Source organism: Blennius ocellaris (assembly GCF_963422515.1).
Source record: "Blennius ocellaris genome assembly, chromosome: 16".
NCBI lineage: Eukaryota > Metazoa > Chordata > Actinopteri > Blenniiformes > Blenniidae > Blennius > Blennius ocellaris.
In genome coordinates this window covers 20,990,296-21,011,198 of record NC_137665.1, presented here as the reverse complement: position 1 = coordinate 21,011,198, position 20,903 = coordinate 20,990,296, and the positions used below count along the sequence as shown (strand labels likewise).

The 20,903-nt window shown below is 46.2% G+C and overlaps 1 protein-coding gene across 1 annotated transcript in view; it reads left to right on the top strand.

The window, feature by feature from the left end:
• Window positions 1-14,178: 14,178 nt before the first annotated feature.
• The window catches only part of LOC308141458 (shisa family member 6), a gene marked incomplete at both ends in the record, with an annotated part of 100,273 nt that continues 93,548 nt past the window's right edge, over window positions 14,179-20,903 (top strand). Inside the window, one exon of the mRNA XM_080511632.1 lies at window positions 14,179-14,729. Within this exon, the coding sequence (XP_080367758.1) occupies window positions 14,179-14,729 (551 nt within the window). The remainder of the gene's footprint in view (window positions 14,730-20,903) is intronic.

The following is a 20,903-nucleotide window of genomic DNA, read 5'->3' as shown; positions in this document are numbered from 1 at the left end:
AAACCACCAAGTTGGATCGGAATTAAGGTGACTGTCAAAATAAAACTACCAAGTTGGATTGTTATTAAGGGGACTGTCAAAATAAAACTACCAAGTTGGATTGTTATTAAGGTGACTGTCAAAATAAAACCACCAAGTTGGATCGTAATTAAGGTGACTGTCAAAATAAAACTACCAAGTTGGATTGTTATTAAGGTGACTGTCAAAACAAAACCACCAAGTTGGATTGTTATCAAGGTGACTGTCAAAATAAAACTACCAAGTTGGATTGTTATTAAGGTGACTGTCAAAATAAAACTACCAAGTTGGATTGTTATTAAGGTGACTGTCAAAATAACGACAACAGTAAAGATGAATGAATATCATATTGCGTGTATGTTGTCAAGGTGTCTTTTGTCTCGTATGTTGCAAAGCAAAATGAAATAAAAAGTGTTTCCTGTCCTGGAACTGTCCTGAACTGTCCCCCCCCCCCCCCCAAACCCCAGGCTGAATCTCCACCCACCTCATTCTGTCCACTTAATGGTGCAGCACCACCTGCCAGCGGACTTTATCACCTCCATCACTCCACTTAATCAGGAGACGAGCTTCCGGCTCGTCTAATCAGACCAATTAGACTGTGGGGCTCGTTGGTGTGGAGTTCAGGGGAGTGCGGGGCTGGCGGCGGCCCAGCGGAGCTTCTGGAGGACAAACCGCCACTTTAAAGGTACGTTTAATACGTCAGGCCAACTTTATTTATTAGAGAAGGTCGCAAGAGGCAAACAGCAACACAACTGAGGTCCTGTTGACACGTCGTCTTCAAGTGAACATGGAAAACGTTTGTAGCATTTTGGCTTTTCTGAATCGCTGCCAATCTCAGTTGGTGGTTTTATTTTGACAATCACCAGTCACACAGTGTCATGAACCCCAGTCCATATTTTCCTGGACTTGGTACTTTTATTTTGACAGTCACCGTAACAACAGTCCAACTTGGTACTTTTATTTTGAAAGTCACCATAATAACAGTCCGACTTTATGGTTTTATTTTGACAGTCACCTTAATAACAATCCAACTTGGTACTTTTATTTTGAAAGTCACCATAATAACAGTCCGACTTGGCGGTTTTATTTTGACAGTCACCTTAATAACAGTCCAACTTGGTAGTTTTATTTTGACAGTAGCCGTAATAACAGTCCAACTTGGTAGTTTTATTTTGACAGTCACCATAATAACAATCCAACTTGGTAGTTTTATTTTGACAGTCACCGTAATAAAAATCCTTCTTGGTAGTTTTATTTTGTGACAGTCACCATAATAACAATCCAATTTGGTAGTTTTATTTTGTGACAGTTACTGTAATAACAATCCAACTTGGTAATTTTATTTTGACAGTCACCATAATAACAATCCAATTTGGTAGTTTTATTTTGTGACAGTTACTGTAATAACAATCCAACTTGGTAATTTTATTTTGACAGTCACCATAATAACAATCCAACTTGGTGGTCTGTCCGCTAGAATGTCTGTGTTCTCCCAGTGCTGTTAATGCTCATTGTTGTCTGCTACGTGTGTGTGTGTTTCATTACTAAAACTAAGAAGAGCTCCCACTAGTGGCCTGGCAGACTAACTGCATTATTTTCAGTGTTTCTGCAGTTTCTCTGTAACCAGACATCATTTTCTAAACATTGCAGTTAAACACCAAACGTCTGTGAAACAGAAGCAGGATAACGATGTTTAGAATTGAAAAGGAAGCCGCGGCAGCAGGAAGGACAGATCCTCAGACCTCCTTTCTGAGTGTACCGGCACCATGACAGCAGAGGAATCACACCCGGCGGAGCGCCGACTGTCATTTCCACCAGATGAACTGTGTCTTATTACACATGTGAAACACGTCATGTGACGTTCAGCGTCTGAGCTCTGGTCCCGAAGCTCGTCGTACACAGGAAGGACAAGGACGGCGTCTGCAGGCCTGGAGTGCCAGCAGCAGCAGAGCAGCAGCAGAGCAGCAGAGCAGCAGAGCAGCAGCAGAGCAGCAGAGCAGCAGAGCAGCAGCAGAGCAGCAGAGCAGCAGAGCAGCAGAGCAGCAGCAGAGTAGCAGCAGAGCAGCAGAGCAGCAGAGCAGCAGCAGAGCAGCAGAGCAGTAGAGCAGTAGCAGAGCAGCAGCAGAGCAGCAGCAGAGCAGCAGAGCAGTAGAGCAGCAGCAGAGCAGCAGCAGAGCAGCAGAGCAGCAGCAGAGCAGCAGCAGCAGTAGAGCAGCAGCAGCAGCAGTAGCAGAGCAGCAGAGCAGCAGAGCAGCAGCAGAGCAGCAGAGCAGCAGGGCTTCAGGAACGATCAGTCAACGGTTCAGGGAAACGTGTTTCACTCCAGATGAGATGAAGAACTGCAGCTCCACATCGCATTGACCAGGGAGGTTCCGACACCAGTTTATAAACAAAAGCAATGAGCCCATTGAAATCTCAGTGATTGTAAATCACTGCACCGCCAAAATAAGATGATGAGGTGAAGCCTTCACACTGTAAATAACTGGTGATGTAACGGAGTGAACTGGGCCCAACGGCAGGAAGTCCTTACACTCAGCATGTCACTCATGACCCCCACCCCCCACCCCACCCCACATCCACTCCACCACCCCCAAACCCCCACCTCCGCTGGATGGGATGCCATTATTTGTGTTCAGCAGGCTTTACAGTATCTGGGGAGGATTACTGCTGCTCCTCCGCCCCGCGCTGCTCCTTCTTGTTGTTGTTGTCGTCCTCCGCAGTGATGTCGCTGCCTCGGTAAACACCGAGTCCATTCAGGCGGTGGCAGCCAATCAATACCTGTGTGTGTGTGTGTGTGTGTGTGTGTGTGTGTGTGTGTGTGTGTGTGTGTGTGTGTGTGTGTGTGTGTGTGTGTCTGTTGAAGGCAAAACGTGGAAAAACAAGCTGCCTCCCTTTTTCCAGTCTCCACCTCTTTCTCAAGGGCCAGAAAGAGGGGGACAGGGGGGGGGGGGTAATACACCAAACCACCAACAACAGAGAAAACAGAAGAAAAATCCTTTCTCTCCTTTTCCAAGGCTTGATCGCCTCTTCTTCCTCCTTCTCCTCCTCCTCTTCCTCCTCCTCCTCCTCCTCCTCCTCCTCCTCCTCGCCCCCCAAGAGGAGTGTTGCTAAATTGCAGCTGCATACTAACAGCTTCCTCTGAATCAATTACCATTTGGATATAAATGTCAGAGCTTTGGAAAGTGTCACCAGGCAGAGACTGAGCGGAAGGCGGCGCTTTATGAAGGAGGGCAGAGCGGCTCGGGGTTTCCTGAGCACAAGTCAGGGAAAAAAAGAAACATTTCCAATTAAAGTATGATCTTACTCTGGAGTCCAGGAGGCAGGGAGGAGGAGGAAGAAGTCTGAGTCTTCTCCCTGTCCCTCCTGGTCCGTACCGGTCCCTCCTGGTCCATACCGGTCCCTCCTGGTCCATACCAGTCCTGGTCCATACCGGTCCCTCCTGGTCCATACCAGTCCTGGTTTATACCGGTCCCTCCTGGTCCGTACCGGTCCCTCCTGGTCCATTCCGGTCCCTCCTGGTCCATACCGGTCCCTCCTGGTCCATACCAGTCCTGGTTCATACCAGTCCCTCCTGGTCCATACCGGTCCTGGTTCATACCGGTCCCTCCTGGTTCATACCAGTCCTGGTTCATACCAGTCCTGGTCCATACCAGTCCTGGTTCATACCGGTCCCTCCTGGTTCATACCAGTCCTGGTCCTTTACCAGTCCTGGTTCATACTGGTCCCTCCTGGTTCATACCAGTCCTGGTCCATACCAGTCCTGGTTCATACTGGTCCCTCCTGGTTCATACCAGTCCTGGTTCATACCAGTTCCTCCTGGTCCATACCAGTCCCTCCTATGCTGAGTGTCTGGTTACCGGCGTTGAGGAAGTCAGATCTGTGTGAGCGTTTGTGAGCTCGGAGTGTCAAAGAACGGAGACGTCCAGGGAAACGTCTCAGAGAAGCAAACGTTCAGCGTCTCACTGAAAGCAATAAAGCTCCTCATTGAAATGTCAATATAACGTTTACTTTTAATAACCTCGAGGCAATAAGGGCACGGCGCCGATTATGAGGGGAAGAATCTCTTCTGCTGAGTGAGCGGTGAGTGGACAGTCACAGGGAGGAAGAGGAGGAGGAGGAGAAGAGGAGGAGGAGGAAGAGGAGGAGGAAGAAAGGAGAGGAAAGAAAACCAACAAGATTTTGGAGAATGAAGAAAACAAAAATGATTAAAGAAGAAAAACATTCCTTCAGCTAACCTCCAGATTATAGAGCATCTTCCTCCTCTAACGTCAGATTATAGAGCATCTTCCTCCTTTAACATCAGATCATAGAGCATCTTCCTCCTCTAACATCAGATCATAGAGCATCTTCCTCCTCTAACATCAGATTATAGAACATCTTCCTCCTCTAACATCAGATTATAGAGCATCTTCCTCCTCTAACGTCAGATTATAGAGCATCTTCCTCCTTTAACATCAGATTATAGAGCATCTTCCTCCTTTAACATCAGATCATAGAGCATCTTCCTCCTCTAACATCAGATTATAGAACATCTTCCTCCTCTAACATCAGATTATAGAGCATCTTCCTCCTCTAACATCAGATTATAGAGCATCTTCCTCCTTTAACATCAGATCATAGAGCATCTTCCTCCTCTAATTTGTGATCATAGAGCTCCTTCCTCCTCTAACATCAGATTATAGAGCATCTTCCTCCTCTAACATCAGATTATAGGACATCTTCCTCCTCTAGCATCAGATTATAGAGCATCTTCCTCTTCTAACATCTCATTATAGAGCATCTTCCTCCTCTAACACCAGATTATAGAGCATCTTCCTCCTCTAAATAATCTAATACTGTCCAACTCAGTATTCATTACTTGATATTCAGTTATTTACACATGCTGACAGAACCCTGGTTATACTTTAATCTCTTACAATTACAGTACAAAAATAATTTCCAATGATGAGTAGTTTAGATTTTTAGTAACTCGTGAAACTAATTGGACACCTGCTGTGAGGAATTGAAGCAGTGATTCTGTTCAATATCGCCCCTTGAAGGTTTGAGCTCAATGTTGTGATTTACTTCATATAAAAATCCCACAATTCCAACCAGAGCATCAGATTGTGACAGAACTTTCTCCGTCACAACAACACTGAGTTTCTATTGCGTCAGTAAACGGCTGCGATGGAGAAACTGCTGCTGGACTTTAGATTCTGACGATGACTGGGGACTCCACGATACGATAATGAGTACAAGTACTAACCTTCTGCTGCTGGCTGATATCGACCACCAATACCAGTACCTCCACACGCAAACGGTACACTTTGCAGCATACTGCCTTCGCACTCATATTTTCTCACAACATAAATTAAAGTTCGTACTTCTCATTAATATTAACGAATGCACGATGTCAGCGACTTCTTGCTGGGCTTGTATCAGGGACGACGATCTTATCGGACCTGATACCTGATACTGGTGTTGCCGTATCCTTAATATTTGATTTCCTCCTCCTCTGAGAAGCAGCTTTCCTCCCTTCTGGCTGGCTGGCTCTGTACCTCCGGTCCATACCTCGCTTTTATGGGATGTGGAAAGCGCAGAAGAAAGAAGGTAAAACTTTTAATTTCCCTCGACCCTACTTTCCATTCTTTAAGAATTCATTAAGAATTCTTTAAGTTGCGCCTCACCTGGTTGCCCGGCTCCAAATTGGGAGCTTTATTGTGGAATATAATCCCCCTTCTATGCATCATAGAGCGGTGAGGTGTGTCAAATTGAAACAAATTAGGGGATTCTACATGCCCGAGGGTCCCTGGGGAGGGGGAACAACACAGCTCCTTGAACTGGATTGTTATTTATCCATTCTGATGATTGCTCCTTTCTTATTTTTGTCCTCGACGCCGTTACGTGAGGTTCGTTCATCCAAAGAGCTTTTCCTCCCCGATAGGATCGCAGCTCAGGCACTCAATCTGTGACCAACCAGCACTGGGGGAACTTGCTGGAAACTGATGGGAGTTTCAATGAGCTTGTTACTTTTGGAAACCGTTCTAGAGCTGCTGTCTCGCGAGTCCCAAACCAGCTGCCATGCTGCCGGAACATGGTGAGGTGACGGTGGAGGTATTTATTGATATACATCTTGCCTAGTGTGACTTTAGCAGATGAGAGATGAGACACTTTCCAGGTTTTCATCCCAGAGTCTCTCTTTATCGACGCAGAGTCGCTGTGAAACCGTCATCCTGAGCTGAGCTCCTGAAACCCGTCGATGCTGCCTGGCTCATTAACTAAGGCAGCAGAACGGATCCGTGAACGGGGCTCGTGTCAGAGGAGAGCAATTCCCCTCTGCACCGGAACTGGGGCAGACATTTTGGTTGGTGCTCTGAGCTACGCCGAATCAAGACCCATAAAAAAAAAAAAAAAAAAAAAAAAAAAAAATCCCTGATTGAAAAGAGAAAATATAGATGCTAGAGAGACAGAATGTGGGGCGAATGACCGTCATCCTCTTCGGCATGACAATCGTCAGGTGAACCTGAAGACTGTGTTCGCTCTTAGATCCACACTGTTCTGTTTCTGTATCCTCGCTCTCTCTTCTTAATAACACAGAATGACCAGTGGCCCAAATCATCTTCAGGAGGTAGAACCTGGTATGACCTTGATACCGACATTCACAGGAGGCAAACTGGAGGCTAACGAGTTCCTGACACATGATTGACAGTTCACCAATAGCCTGCTAACAGGAGGCTAGCAGGAAGCTAACATAAGCCTGAAAAGGCTACTGAGAAGCTGCTAACAGACCACTAATAAGTTGGGGCCAGAAAACAGGAGACTAAGAGGCAGCTAACGAGAGGCTAACAAGCTGCTAACAAAAGGCGAGAGCGCTAATGACAGGCATCTAACGACACTTCTCCACCACTGACACCGTTGTAGTTCCTCTGCGCAACTCGGTTTCGCTCGTGGTCCATTCCAATCTTCCTCGGTGTGGGCGGAGTCATCACACCTTTTCCCGGTCGTGTCGAAGTCGCCGCCACGATGCAATCTGGATCCTCTGCTACGGAGCGCGCCTGCATTCTGAAGGGCGGAGCTACAACTCTGTTGGATATCAGCTTGACTTATTATTATGACAAGATGTGGATTGTTACGATGCTCCATCCCGCTGAATCCTCTGGTCGACACCAGACAAAGAACGTCCGGCCTTCGGTGTTGCTCCAGGGGGTTCATTTCTGTGTTTCCATCTCTGTTTGGCAGCGTTCTCGTTGTGATTGTGTTTTATAAATGTTGGGTGAACTCTTACGAACGAGCTGCTCTCCATTCTCGTCCAGTGATGTCATGATCAGCGGCCCGCCGTCTGCTTGTGCCACATATCCTGCTCGATTCAGCTAGCTTGGACCCGCGGTCGATCAGAAACGTACCTGGCTTCGGGTGCTAACGTGTGCCGGGAAAACTTAAAAACTGAAGTGAGTCGAGTCAGGCTGAGTCGGTGTGAGAGGAAAAGCCTGAAAACTGGGGCAAGACAGATGTTCAACAGGTGGCTAACAGACTGCTTATAGTCATTATCAGATGGCTAACAAGAAGCTAACCATCAGCAAACTGCCAAAAACAATCAAGAAGCTTTGAACGGGAGGCGAACAAGTTTCTAATAAGAGGAAGAACGTCTGGATGAAGCTTTAAAATGTTCCCCTTCAATTCACACTTAAAAAAAAACCTCTTTAAGACCAATGTCAGAAAAATATATTGCTCCAGATTAAACACCAGGAATATTAATATTATGATCAATGATAGTAACAAAAACTAAATATAGTATATAAATACTCATGGAAAATATCTGTGAAATTGTTGGTGTATTGCATATACTGTGTATATACTTGTTCAGCCATAATATGATGTGTATACATGTGTATTTGTAATACAGTGTGTATACTTGAGTACAGAGTCTGATATGTCGCTACATCTTCTATTTAATTTGTTAAGAGGTTTAGGTGAAGTAAGTCAGCCAAAACCCTTTCGGTCTGTAAAGTTCTCAACCTATGGATGAAAAATAGCTTTTGCTTATTTTGTTGACCACTGACAGAAGAAATAATAATAATAAAAAAAAAAAAAAGTCAACAAGCTCCTATTGACGAGCTAACAGGGGGCTAACATGAAGCTAACAGGTCACTCGTTTTCTAACAGGATGCTAAATCAGGTTAACAAAAGAGGTTAACAGGCTACAAAAGAAGGCTAACCGATGCTAATCAGGCTCCTAGCAGGTGTCTCTCCCGGGAAGACGACAAACGGTTTCCAGGTTACTGATGACGAACTGCTCACGGCGGCTAACTGGCAGCTAGCATGCTTTTGGTAGCTGGTGAACAGCAGCGAAAAGACAACAAAGCAGGTGACCAAGAGACTGCTGACATGATGCTAACAAGGCTAACATGCTCCTATGAGACGGCTAACAAGCTGTTAGCATGCGGCTAGTCTGGTCTCCAGCTCTTCCTGGAGCGTCGCCTCCGGCTGCAGCCTGACGGTTTGGTTCAGGAAGTTTTGGTGGTTTCAGGTTTCAAACCTTCCCACTTCCTCCTGTGATGCGCAGGACTGTCGTACGTCCCGGGGTGATTGGTTTGTGCGTCCGGGTGTGAAGTTCCACCTCAAAGCTGGAGGTCTCACTGCTGTCATTTATTATTTCATTCTTCTGTCGAAGTGAGCGCTCATTATTCTTCAGCCAACGCCGACCCTGTCGTTACCTGTCAGCGCTTTTCGCTGAGACCAGCTTTGCACACTTGAAGCTGTTTAACACTAATAGACAATCCCTCTTGCTCCTGCGCTCGACGCGCCGTCCCGCGTGCCACTTTGACTGACAGAGGAGCGCCGGGCCAATTTGCAAACGCCGTCTACCAGAGCATCCGAGGCAGAAAGACATTCATCAAAGGCGCCGTGGCCCTTTTTCTTGTCTTGTTGTCATATTATCTGTACTGTGCTGTCAGGGGCTGTGCCGAGTTAATCACGCTTTATTTCAGTCGGTCTGTCTGAGTCGATCACTTGAATGTGGACGACGATTAAAGTCCACTTCCTTTACTCCTATAGATGGTTGGAAGTTATCGGCTTGAGCTGAAACGCTCTGTTATGGATTCATTGAACGTGTTTGCTGGACGAGGAGGAGCTTCACTGGCGTTGAACTCGTTTCTCCAGACGGCGACATGAAAGTAACGTCAGCATGTCCACAGTAGCAACGTTTAGCATTAGCAGCCGGGAGGTTCGTTTCTCTTGGGAGTTAATCTCAACACGTTTCTTCTGTCTCTTCTCTCCATTAGGTAATGAGAAAAGTTATGACATAACAACTAAGACAAAACAATGTGCTCTTTGCTATATAGCCAGGGAGCCAAACATCTGGCCCGTGGGCAAGAACCGGTCCATAAGAGGCTCTAATGCAGCTGAACCACCGAGCAAAGTGTCAAAATTTCAAAGAAGACATCGATTTCTTTGAAACAAATTTAGCATTTAGCATTATCCCCAAAGCCATGCTGTCAGGGGGCATTTTTAGAAACATACCATGAGCAGCAGCTCAAGCAGAAGGTTTTATTTTGCATCATTTGAATCAGCTTCACGATGAGTCTGTAGGAACTTCCCGCAGTAATTGTTTGGTTTTGTGAAAATACACACATTTTCATCATGTCTACTCTGCGCCACAACAAAGAGAAACATAATCGTTTAAACTTCAGGTTATCATGGCAACTTTTTACTGGTCTGGCTGACTCAGGATGACACTGGACTATGTGGCCCCTGAACTAAAACCTGTTTGACACTTCTAATTTAGAGCATCTTCCTCGGTGAAATCTCGTGGTCACAGATGGTATGTGCCATATATTTTGGTATAAAAGTCATATAAGTGTGATTTAAAGTCCAATAATAGTTTCTTTGTCCCGTTAGGATCATTTTTTATGCCGGTGAAGTCGTGTTGAGGTTACATGAAGGTGGTGTCGATTCATCAACATGCCGCCGCTGCATAAATAGACAATAGCAGGGATATACTGATAGAAGTATCGGGTCTGATACTAGTACTTGTAAAAGCTCCCTGATACAACCCAGCTAGTACTATGTGACATCATTCATCAGCAGCAGGTGGACAAGAGAGAACGAGAGGCATCCTCATATGGAGATTCTTTAATATTAATGACAAAAGTGAAATTGTGTTCTAACAAAATATGAAGAAGAGGAGAAAGATAGTTCAGCCAACACCAGCAACTTCATCACCAGCAACTTCATCACCAGCAGCATTTACCTGATGTTGCTCAGTGGATCCAGTAGCTGTTCTCCATGCTAAATGCTACATGCTAAATGCTACATGCTAAATGCTACATGCTACATGCTACATGCTAAATGCTACATGCTACATGCTACATGCTGAAGGATTTCGGTGCAAGACAATGGACAAAGTAGCTAAAGGTTAGTACTTGTACATTAAAAACGTGGTATCAGCGCATCCCAATAAAATACCACATAGCATTCAACGTCTGTCACAAACACCAAATTCTTCATTGTCCTCTGAATGACAACGTGTAAGATTTACGCAGCTGGCCCTTTAAATGTTGATCTTTCTAAGTCCCGAGTCCTCAGTGAAGTTGTCGCAGTATTGTCGGCAGATATTTGATGGACTGGAAACACCTCCGAGATCGCGAGGGTTCCTAAAATTTGTTTATGGCGAGGTGCTCCTCGATACTAAGGAGCCACAAAGCTTATCAGCCTCGTAACGCCGGCGTATTAAAAGTAGCAGGGGAGCCCAATAAATAAGATCCTCGGGCTCCGAGGAGGGGGCGTGGAGCCCCTCTGCCGGAGGAGTAATAACGGCAGACCTTCGTCAAACAGCAGTCGCCTCGGTCACATAGAGAGAACAAATAAATCCCGGCGTTGGTCGGCGCGGCAGATGGATGAGCGCTGACACGCGGGACGAAGACACGCCGAACGAGGACGGGGGACTTTTGGACAATGACAGCAAAGTGTTGTGAAAGTCATTGTGACACGGCTTCCTCTTCCTGTCAAATCACCTGTCGGTGTGTTTTAATGTGGTCATTTTCACCATCTGGCGCAGCAGGTTTCACCAGATTAAAAAGCATTCCTGAATGCCATTAAAAGTTGGAAAGACTATTCTCTGTTAACACGCCTAGCCATCTCCCGCCGCCGGGATTTCTCCTTGACGTGTCTTTGTTGCATTAGCCGGCGCTTTGAATTCCGCGCGTCGTAATTACCTGCTTCAAAGACGAGCATCGGAATGATCGTCTGGAGGAAATCTTCCTCTGACGGTCCCGTGCATGTTAAACTGCACCAAGTTTACTTTTTCCCTTCGATGTTTGAACACTGAAAAGTCATGAAAGTGCAAATTGATCGATTCAATTTGCACTTTTTGTGATTTGAGAGAAGTTTGAGGTTAGATAGAAGTGACTTTTTGTTTCACAGTGTGAAATGTCAAATTCCTTCATTTGAGCTTTCAGCACTGTGAAGGTCAGTTTAATGATGCATTCACTTATTAAGTTCTTCTGAAGTTACAGGAGTTAGAGGAGGAAGATGCTCTATAATCTGATGTTAGAGGAGGAAGATGCTCTATAACCTGATGTTAGAGGAGGAAGATGCTCTATAATCTGATGTTAGAGGAAGAAGATGCTCTATAATCTAATGTTAGAGGAGGAATGTGCTCTATAACCTGATGTTAGAGGAGGAAGATGTTCTATAATCTGATGTTAGAGGAGGAAGATGCTCTATGATCACATGTTAGAGGAGGAAGATGCTCTATAATCTGGATGTTAGAGGAGGAAGATGCTCTATGATCACATGTTAGAGGAGGAAGATGCTCTATAATCTGGATGTTAGAGGGGGAAGATGCTCTATAATCTGGATGTTAGAGGGGGAAGGTGCTCTATGATCACATGTTAGAGGAGGAAGATGCTCTATGATCACATGTTAGAGGAGGAAGATGCTCTATAATCTGGATGTTAGAGGGGGAAGGTGCTCTATAATCTGGGTGTTGGTGTTAATTTGGTTTTGCGTATCCCGGACACCTTTGTTAAAAACCAACTGCATGCAGCACTTTGCCATCTTTAAATTTTACTGTTTGACAAACAAACAAACAAACAAACAAACATCTGAGCAAAGATGTTTAAGTTGTGGACTTTGGCTGAAAACCTCCTGCCCCCTGAAGCAGCGCTGCTTCTTGTCATGATGTCTCCACCCACTGGGACACGCAGGTTCATTTCAACATCCACCGCTTGTGTTTGAGACCGAGTCGCTCTTTTCTCCGAGATTCATTGGAGTCAAGGTGAATCCATGTTTCTGGAGCAGTTTGAACAACCTGCTGGTTTCCCCTGACGTCACTGACGGCTGCTCAGCCGTGCTCCGGTGAAATAGTGGTTTGTAATCCCATGTCACAGCTGGAAGAGCCCCTGTTTGAGTCCAGAGTCCAGATGTTCTCCATGGAAACCCGCTTGTTGTGTTTGTTGGTGACCTGCCTTCATCAGTTTTACATCATGGTGGAAAACTCGGACATAATTAGATATTAGAAAAATCAGGATTGTGAAAGTAACCTGTGTATTTCTGTGTGTATTTCTGAGTGTTTTTCTCTGTGTATTTCTGTGTGGTTTTTTTTCTGTGGATTTCTGAGTGCTTTGCATATTTTCTTTACATGCATTTTCACCATTTTAATAGAAGTCCAATGCGGCTTTTCCCTTTCCTTTTCCACTTAGATGCTGTTTTTCCGGAGTAAATCATGTTTTCACACACACACACACACACACACACACACACACACACACACACACACACACACACACGCACACACGCACGCACGCACGCACGCACGCACGCACGCACGCACGCACGCACGCACGCACACACACACACACACACACACACACACACACACACACACACACACACACACACACACACACACACACACACACACACACACACACACACACAGCGCAGCGCAGCGCAGCGAGCGCAACCATGCGTAAACGTACACCAGCAGCAGCGCCTCGCCTCCCGCAGACAACTTTTAATACGCCGTTATCTTTCGGTGTTTTATTTTCTCTCCCTTCCACCCAACGAGTTATCGAGTGAAGCCGGGAGGAAGAGGAAGAGGGGGATGAAGGAGGGAGGGAGAGAAAGAGAAACAAAGAAGGAGGGAGAGAATTATCTGAGGTACCTGAATCGGTGACGTGGTTGGATGGGTGGAGAGAGAGAGAGAGAGAGAGAGAGAGAGAGAGAGAGAGAGAGAGAGAGAGAGAGAGAGAGAGAGAGAGAGGGGTGGGTGGAGGCGGGCCGGAGAGGAGAGAGAGGTCTCGGCTCTTGTCTTGACGCCGCTCTTTGATTCAGTTTCAGTGGCTGAGACGTCGGTGCTCCCGGCCACTGTTTCACCCGGTAAGTCCTCTCCTTCCTTCCTTCTACTTCTTCTTCTCCACACATACTTCATCCACCCAGACGGTTCTTCATCCATCCCTCCTCAGAAACCACATTCAGTAAGCTCAACTTCACGCGTAAAAAGTCAGACGCAAGTAACTTTTACACATAAAATCAAGACAAAACGAGGCGCGGAAGAAAAGCTCCGTGTCGGTCTATCCTCTCTCCTCTGCAGCCAAGACAATAATGAGGTTTGTTTTTAATCTGAACTTGTGAAACTGTGCTTTTGACTGTTTTGAGAGAGAAAACGGTGTCCTTCGCTCCGTGGACGTCGACCCGGGCGCTGTCCGTGGTGCTGAAACTGTTAACGCGCTCGTTTTCCCGCAGATTCGCCCTGCGTCGCGGATACTTTATCTGATGTAACGTGAGATCTGACCCTCTTTCCTTCATACAGGAAACCGGAGGTCGTCGGCTCATGGTAGAGAGAAGACACCAGGAGGACATCGTGTCCCGAACCCCTCGTTCGGCCAGAGCCAACTTTTTGGGGGGCGAGAAGACAGACTTCGTTTGGCCCGAAGATGCAGTTGGTGTCCGAGGAGCGCACGAGCTGCCAGTCAGAGTCCGTCAGTGAGAGCTCGGCACAGACCGGAGGACCTGCCACGGAGAAACCCGCAAGAAGCTCCACTCGGTAAGAAGTGGGGAAGAGAGAGAGAGAGAGAGAGAGAGAGAGAGAGAGGGAGAGAGAGAGAGAGAGAGAGAGAGAGAGAGAGAGAGAGAGGAAGAGAGTGGAGGCCGGCAGACAAACCACCAGCGCGTCCTCAAATGATGGGGATACAGTACCTCCTGCTTCTCCTGATCTACCTCGACCCGCCGAATGTCCTGTGCGCCTCGACCAACAGCAGCAGAAAGAGCAAAGCCTCCCCGAGGAAGAACCCCAAGCTGAAGGAGGTGACCGGCAGCACCGCAGCGCCCGCAGCCCCGGGGATGATCACGCAGGTCCAGGCTCCCGGCGTCCAGCACGACACCTGCATGGGCTACTACGACGTGAGCGGCCAGTACGACAAGGAGTTCGCGTGCAACAACACGGACCACCGCTTCTGCTGCGGCAGCTGCTTCCTGCGCTTCTGCTGCGCGGACCGCGCGAAGCGGCTGGAGCAGAAGGGCTGCACCAACTACAACACCCCGGACTGGATCAAGACCCAGCCGCCCTCCCCGGCGCCCACCGGGGACACGTACGACCCGGAGCTGGACCAGACCAACACCACCGTGTACATCACGTGCGGGGTCATCGCGCTCATCATCGCCATTGGGATTTCCGCGAAAGTTGCCTACGACAAAGCCACCAAGCCCCCTCAGGAAATGAACGTGCACAGGTAAGACAACCGGGGGAAACTTTCGTTCCGTGTGGAGATTCCGTTGCCTGGTTGGCAGGGGCGTTTATCAGAGGTGGGGGGGGGGGGGGGGGGTTCACAAAAAAAGCCCTAATAATTTACCAGATGAGGAATGAATGACTTTAACCCAAAGTTATTGAAAATGTTCCCATTTGGGCCAATAACATGCCATTTGCAAGGCTTTGAAGCAGTGAGCTGCGGACAAGGGCATTAATCAGAGGTGAGGGAAAGGTACCCCCCCCCCCCCCCTCCCATTGGAAATACCGTCCCCATAATCTGAAGAGAACCAATGACTTTTATTCACATGTACAGTATTTAAAATATCAGCGTTCGTGCCAACAATACATCATAAAGTGACCGTATTGACAATGTGACCTACTGCTGTAACGCCCCCCCCCCCCCCCCCCCCCCCCCCCCCACAACCCCACCTTCACCCCCCATAAGATAATTACAGTTCATTCCCGCTTCACTAAACATTGAATGTCCAACTTTGGCTGTCTTGTTTGGACGGTGCTTTAGACAAGAATGTGTTTATGATTCTGAGCTGTGTCCCACTGGGACCTTCAGTTTCCCTTCTTTAACATTTTATTCAGATTTTTGTTGACGAAAAAATCTGTAAAATGGACAAAGAAACCAAACACAGCGGGACTGGATGAAGCGGCTGAGTGTCGGGGGACACATTTCTACATCCTCAGAGGACAGTCTCAGGGTTGGGTCACAGAAGGAGCTGGTTTTAGTTTAGATTTTTATTCGTCCTACAATGGGGTTTTTTTCTCACTTGGGAAGTAGAATTAGCTTTAAATGAGCTTTTCTCAATAGTATTCATTCAGTTATGTCTTTTTATTAAGGAGTGGGGTGGGGTGCTGGGGTCCGGACCCCAAAACCTGCTTTAGTGATTTCCTCCCCCGTCCGTTTATTTCATTCCAATACATATGTTTGTGTATATATTTGAAGCGAGTGTCTTTCGTTGGCATAACCATATGATTTAACGGAGGCACCGTCAGGATCTGTTGAAGAGACTCTAGGTTTCTGCATTCAAGGTCTCAACCTCACGGTTAGTTTGACTTTGTCTTTGTAATTTCATCCTGTGAAAACCAGCTCCAGACCTCCTGATCTTGCAACACAGGCCATTGTATTTCCCTTTCAAAAAAAAAAAAAAAACCCCTGTCAAGACGGCTGCTTTTCCAGGAAAAAAAGCTCCAGTTGTGAGCAGAATCCCGGCGGGAACGCGGCTGGTATTTCATGTCCACTGAAGCTCGGGGATGAGCGGATAAAGCAAATGCCACCAGAAAGCCATTATGAGTGGTCATGTTCCGCCCAATGGGAGGGAGTGGTCTTCTCCGCCAAGACTCAGCCTCTGGCGGGGGGTGGGGGGGTGGGGGGGGGGGGGTGCAGAACCACTCGATCAACGAAGAACATAAGAACACTTCCTGTGGTCATTTTCAGTCATTTTCTGTCAGCACGTGCACTAATCTCTGCCTGCTGATGTCAGAAGCATCCTGAGGCTGCCTGCTCCTCCTCTTCATCATCATCATCATCATCATCATCATCATCATCATCATCGTCATCCCAGTTCAGTTGCCACAACGTCCAGTTTCACCATTTAAAGGACAAAATGACCACATTTGGATTTCTATAGTTTTTCTTCTAATCTAACCATGGTGAGGAGATGAAAATACTCCACTATAGACACAATTACCTGTTATTTCGTTTTAATTTGCGTTTCCCATGAATGCCAGAATGATCATTTACCTTAAATCAATGTAAAAACTAGAAATGTGTGCAGAAAACTATGCGATGGACCGAATATATCTTTAAAGACGTCAGATTGGAACAGTGGATCAATATGTGTAAGACTGCGATGTCAACATCATGCTCTGCGGACTGGCGTGAATTTTGCTGGAAAAACCTGGTCCGTTCTTTTCATCACTCCAAAACTGAAATCTTATCAAACAACATCTACCCAACTATGTTGGAGGTCCTGTGGTGGTTCTGAGGGACACCACGATCATATCTTTTGGAACTGTCCTAAAACTAAAACATATTGGGGAAATATTTGGAAAATCATACAAGAAATTCTCCGTCTCCAGATCCCATTCACTTGTATGACACTCTATTTAGGCGATATACCAGAAACAATTACGGGAACTGATAGATATCTGTTGAATATTTTTGCCGCAGCAGCGAAAAAAGCCATCACTGGAAAATGGTTACAAGTCGACCCTCCCACACTGGATAATTGGCTTGAAATCATTAAGGACATACACGAGATGGAAAGATTGACTTTTGTTTTAAGATTGCAGACGGATATTTACTCTTCAAAATGGACAAAATGGACAGTGTATCCGAATAAATAATCGCTATCATGTATATATAACTGATGTATGCTGGCACCTCATTACCCATTTACTTTCCATAGTGGTTTATTACAACAGATACAAGATTTTTGTTACATGAATGCTGCTTAATATTGATCAATGTTTTTTATGCCTGACAACTCTGCCTTATGTGGAAAACTGTTCAATAAAAATTGAGTATAAAAAAAAAAAAAGACGTCAGATTGGATGTACCTTTTATGTAAATTATGTGTTGTGTTTGTTAGAGAGTCAATTCAATCATTTATATAATGTATAGGCCCTTTAACAAAGAATAAGACCGTCGACTGACTTTTTAAACTATAAATGGTTGAGGTGTTATTATGTAGTTAGAAGTAAACTGACTCTAAAGTCTTTTAGAAGTATGGAAATATTCTCCAGCATCAGGTTAAGATTTTAGGATACATTAAACCACATTACACCACAGGGCCGCCACAGGGCCACCACAGGGCCACCGCAAGGTCCAAACACAGGGCCACCACAGGGCCACCACAGGGCCACCACAGGGCCACCACAGGGCAACCACAGGGCAACCACAGGGCCAAAGACAGGACCACCACAGGGTCACCACAGGGCCACCACAGGGCCACCACAGGGCCAAACACAGAGCCACCACAGGGCCACCACAGGGCAACCACAGGGCCAAAGACAGGGCCACCACAGGGCCAAACACAGGGCCACCACAGGGCCACCACAGGGCCACCACAAGGTCCAAACACAAGGCCACCACAGGGCCACCACTGGACCACCACAGGACCAAAGACAGGGCCACCACAGGGCCACCACAGGGCCACCACAGGGCCACCACTGGACCACCACAGGGCCAAACACGGGGCCACCACAGGGCCACCACAGGGCCACCACAGGGCCACCACAGGGCCACCACTGGACCACCACAGGGCCACCACAGGGCAACCACAGGGCCACCACTGGACCACCACAGGGCCAAACACGGGGCCACCACAGGGCCACCACAGGGCCACCACAGGGCCACCACAGGGCCACCACTGGACCACCACAGGGCCAAACACGGGGCCACCACAGGGCCACCACAGGGCCACCACAGGGCCACCACAGGGCCACCACTGGACCACCACAGGGCCAAACACGGGGCCACCACAGGGCCACCACAGGGCCACCACAGGGCCACCACAGGGCCACCACTGGACCACCACAGGGCCAAACACGGGGCCACCACAGGGCCACCACAGGGCCACCACTGGACCACCACAGGGCCACCACAGGGCCACCACAGGGCCAAAGACAGGGCCACCACAGGGCCACCACAGTGTTTATGTTCTCCATTTGCACCACTGCTTTACGCCAGCTGCTCCGTCTCACTGAAACCAGAGTGTAAATGTATAAGAACAATCCATGAGTGGGAACTGTTCTCAGGTCTGTTCTCCGCCCACTGCTGAAGACAAACATCTCGTCCCTCAGTCGTCCTGCTCATTCATGAGTCCACCGTGTCCAGAGCAGAGCCTCCAGACCATTTCGTGGTTGACGATGATGGAACGGTTATGGCTTCACTGCCTGCTGCTGTGGAAATGTCAGCAGAGATTATTCAACATGGCGACGCCGCCGTCCCCACAGAAAACATCCAGACTGACTCTGTACAACTTCCTGGAAGATGCTCAATAATCTGATGTTAGAGGAGGAAGATGGTCTCCATGGCAACTGACGCTGATCTCCTTTGATCTCCTCCATGAGGAGCCTCTCATTCACTTTGTATGGGACAGTTTTTCACAGTTTTTTGAAAAAATAATTTATTCAGAAACAGTTAAACGTTAACGTCCCAACATCTAACGGTCGTTTCTTGGATGATGACAAGTCATCCCTGAAAATGTCACGGAATTCGAGAGAAGTTTTTTTTGCCAAAAGTTTGTGAAATACAAACAATGTAATATATAAACAAATACACGCAGAAGAAAACATAACCTTCTCGTCCAACTTTCCTTGGCGAAGGTAAAATGTGAGAACAAATCTCATGCTGGATGAGCTCCGAGGAATGGGCTCAGTATTGCCGGCGTTAATTCCCGGCGCCGGTCTGAAGCGGTGCGGTCCGAGGAGGAGGGTGAGCAGACCTTTGCCGCTCCGCCTCTGACCTTCAGCAGAGCAGCAGAGCTGCAGCAGCAGTCGCTCCTGCAGCTCCATCGATCGCCGTGCGCTCGGCAAACCCAGACGCAATTTACGGCGGAGCAGTCCACGCTTCTGCAATCCCGCCAACGAGCAAGGCTGCGGCGCTCCGGGCTGCTCGCTTTGACCGGCGGTGACGGGAGAGCTCGAGTCTTCCAGGACGATGTTGCACAAAGTTCAGAACGTTTGATTGATTCTCCCTCTTTTTATTGGCAGTCAGATCCAGATCAAAGTGATCCCTCCGCTGCACATCTTCAAAAACTAGTTTGTTCAGCAGTTCTACGCTGGTTCCTCTCAGACTGAATAGTGAATCTGATCAGGTCGTTTTGGTGATACTGACCGGAGACTAAGTGGACAAACTGACTAAATGCTTCCACCCACAAATGTTCGACACAGTTCTGGTAGGAAATGTGAATCTTTAGGCGAGAAATGGTTGTTTTTTATCGGTTTACTGGCCAGAATGCAGTGCTTTCTTTAGTGTTTGGATTCACAGGATGTTTTATGTGACATGATATTATTTATTTGTCTTTGTTGGTGATTTGCTAAAATAACGGTGTCTAATGTCAGTGTTTTTGAAGAAAAATAAATACATTTTGGGAACTTTTGAACTATTTGTCAAACTGGGAAACATAATGGATAGTTTATTTTTTTAATCAGTATTTATAGTAAAGAGACGACTGAACAGAAAACCTTTCTATAAAACACAATAGTCTGTCAGAAGAGTCCTCATTTATTTATTTACTTACTCACTCATTCATTCATTCATTCATTCATTCATTAATCCATTCATTCATTCATTCATTCATTCATTTTATGTATTTCTTTATTCACTCACTCACTCATTTATTTATTCATTCATTCATTCATTTTATTTATTTATTTATTCACTCATTTATTTACTTGCTTATTCATTTATTTATTTATTTATTAATTTGTTCACTCACTTACTCACTCACCCACTTATTGATGTATTCATTTATTCATTCAATTATCTATTTAGTTTATTTATGATTTAATATTTAGAAATTATTTATGTATTCATTCATTCATTCATTCTTTTATTCATTCATTAATGAATTTATTTATTCATTCACTCATTTATTTATTTATTTATTTATTTATTTATTTATTTATGCATTCATTCATTCATTCATTCATTCATTCATTCATTCATTCATTCATTCATTCATTCATTTATTCTTTCATTCATTCATTCATTCATTCATTTATTTATTTATTTATTTATTCACTCACTCACCCACTCACTCACTCACTCATGTATTTATTGATGTATTTATTCGTTCATTTATGTATTCATGGTGTTCCTGGAGGATGGGTTGTTGGCCCACTGTTCTTCTGAATCAGGTAAATGAACACATCAGCTTCTGCATGAATCCAGATTGAGCGGTTCCTCTTGATCAACACATTCAATTCACCCCCGTTGGAGATCCAGGATCTGTAAAATACAATTCTTTGTTTTCAACATTTCTTCGTCTTGCTGTCACTTCTGGATCAAAGAAATCGTTGAGCAACACAAACTGTATTCAGAGATCTTTTGCATTTCCTGTCACTCTCAGTTATTCTGATGACTATTTCACTAAAGCACTTTTAGTTTCCGTATAAGTCCACATAAACCAAAACCTAC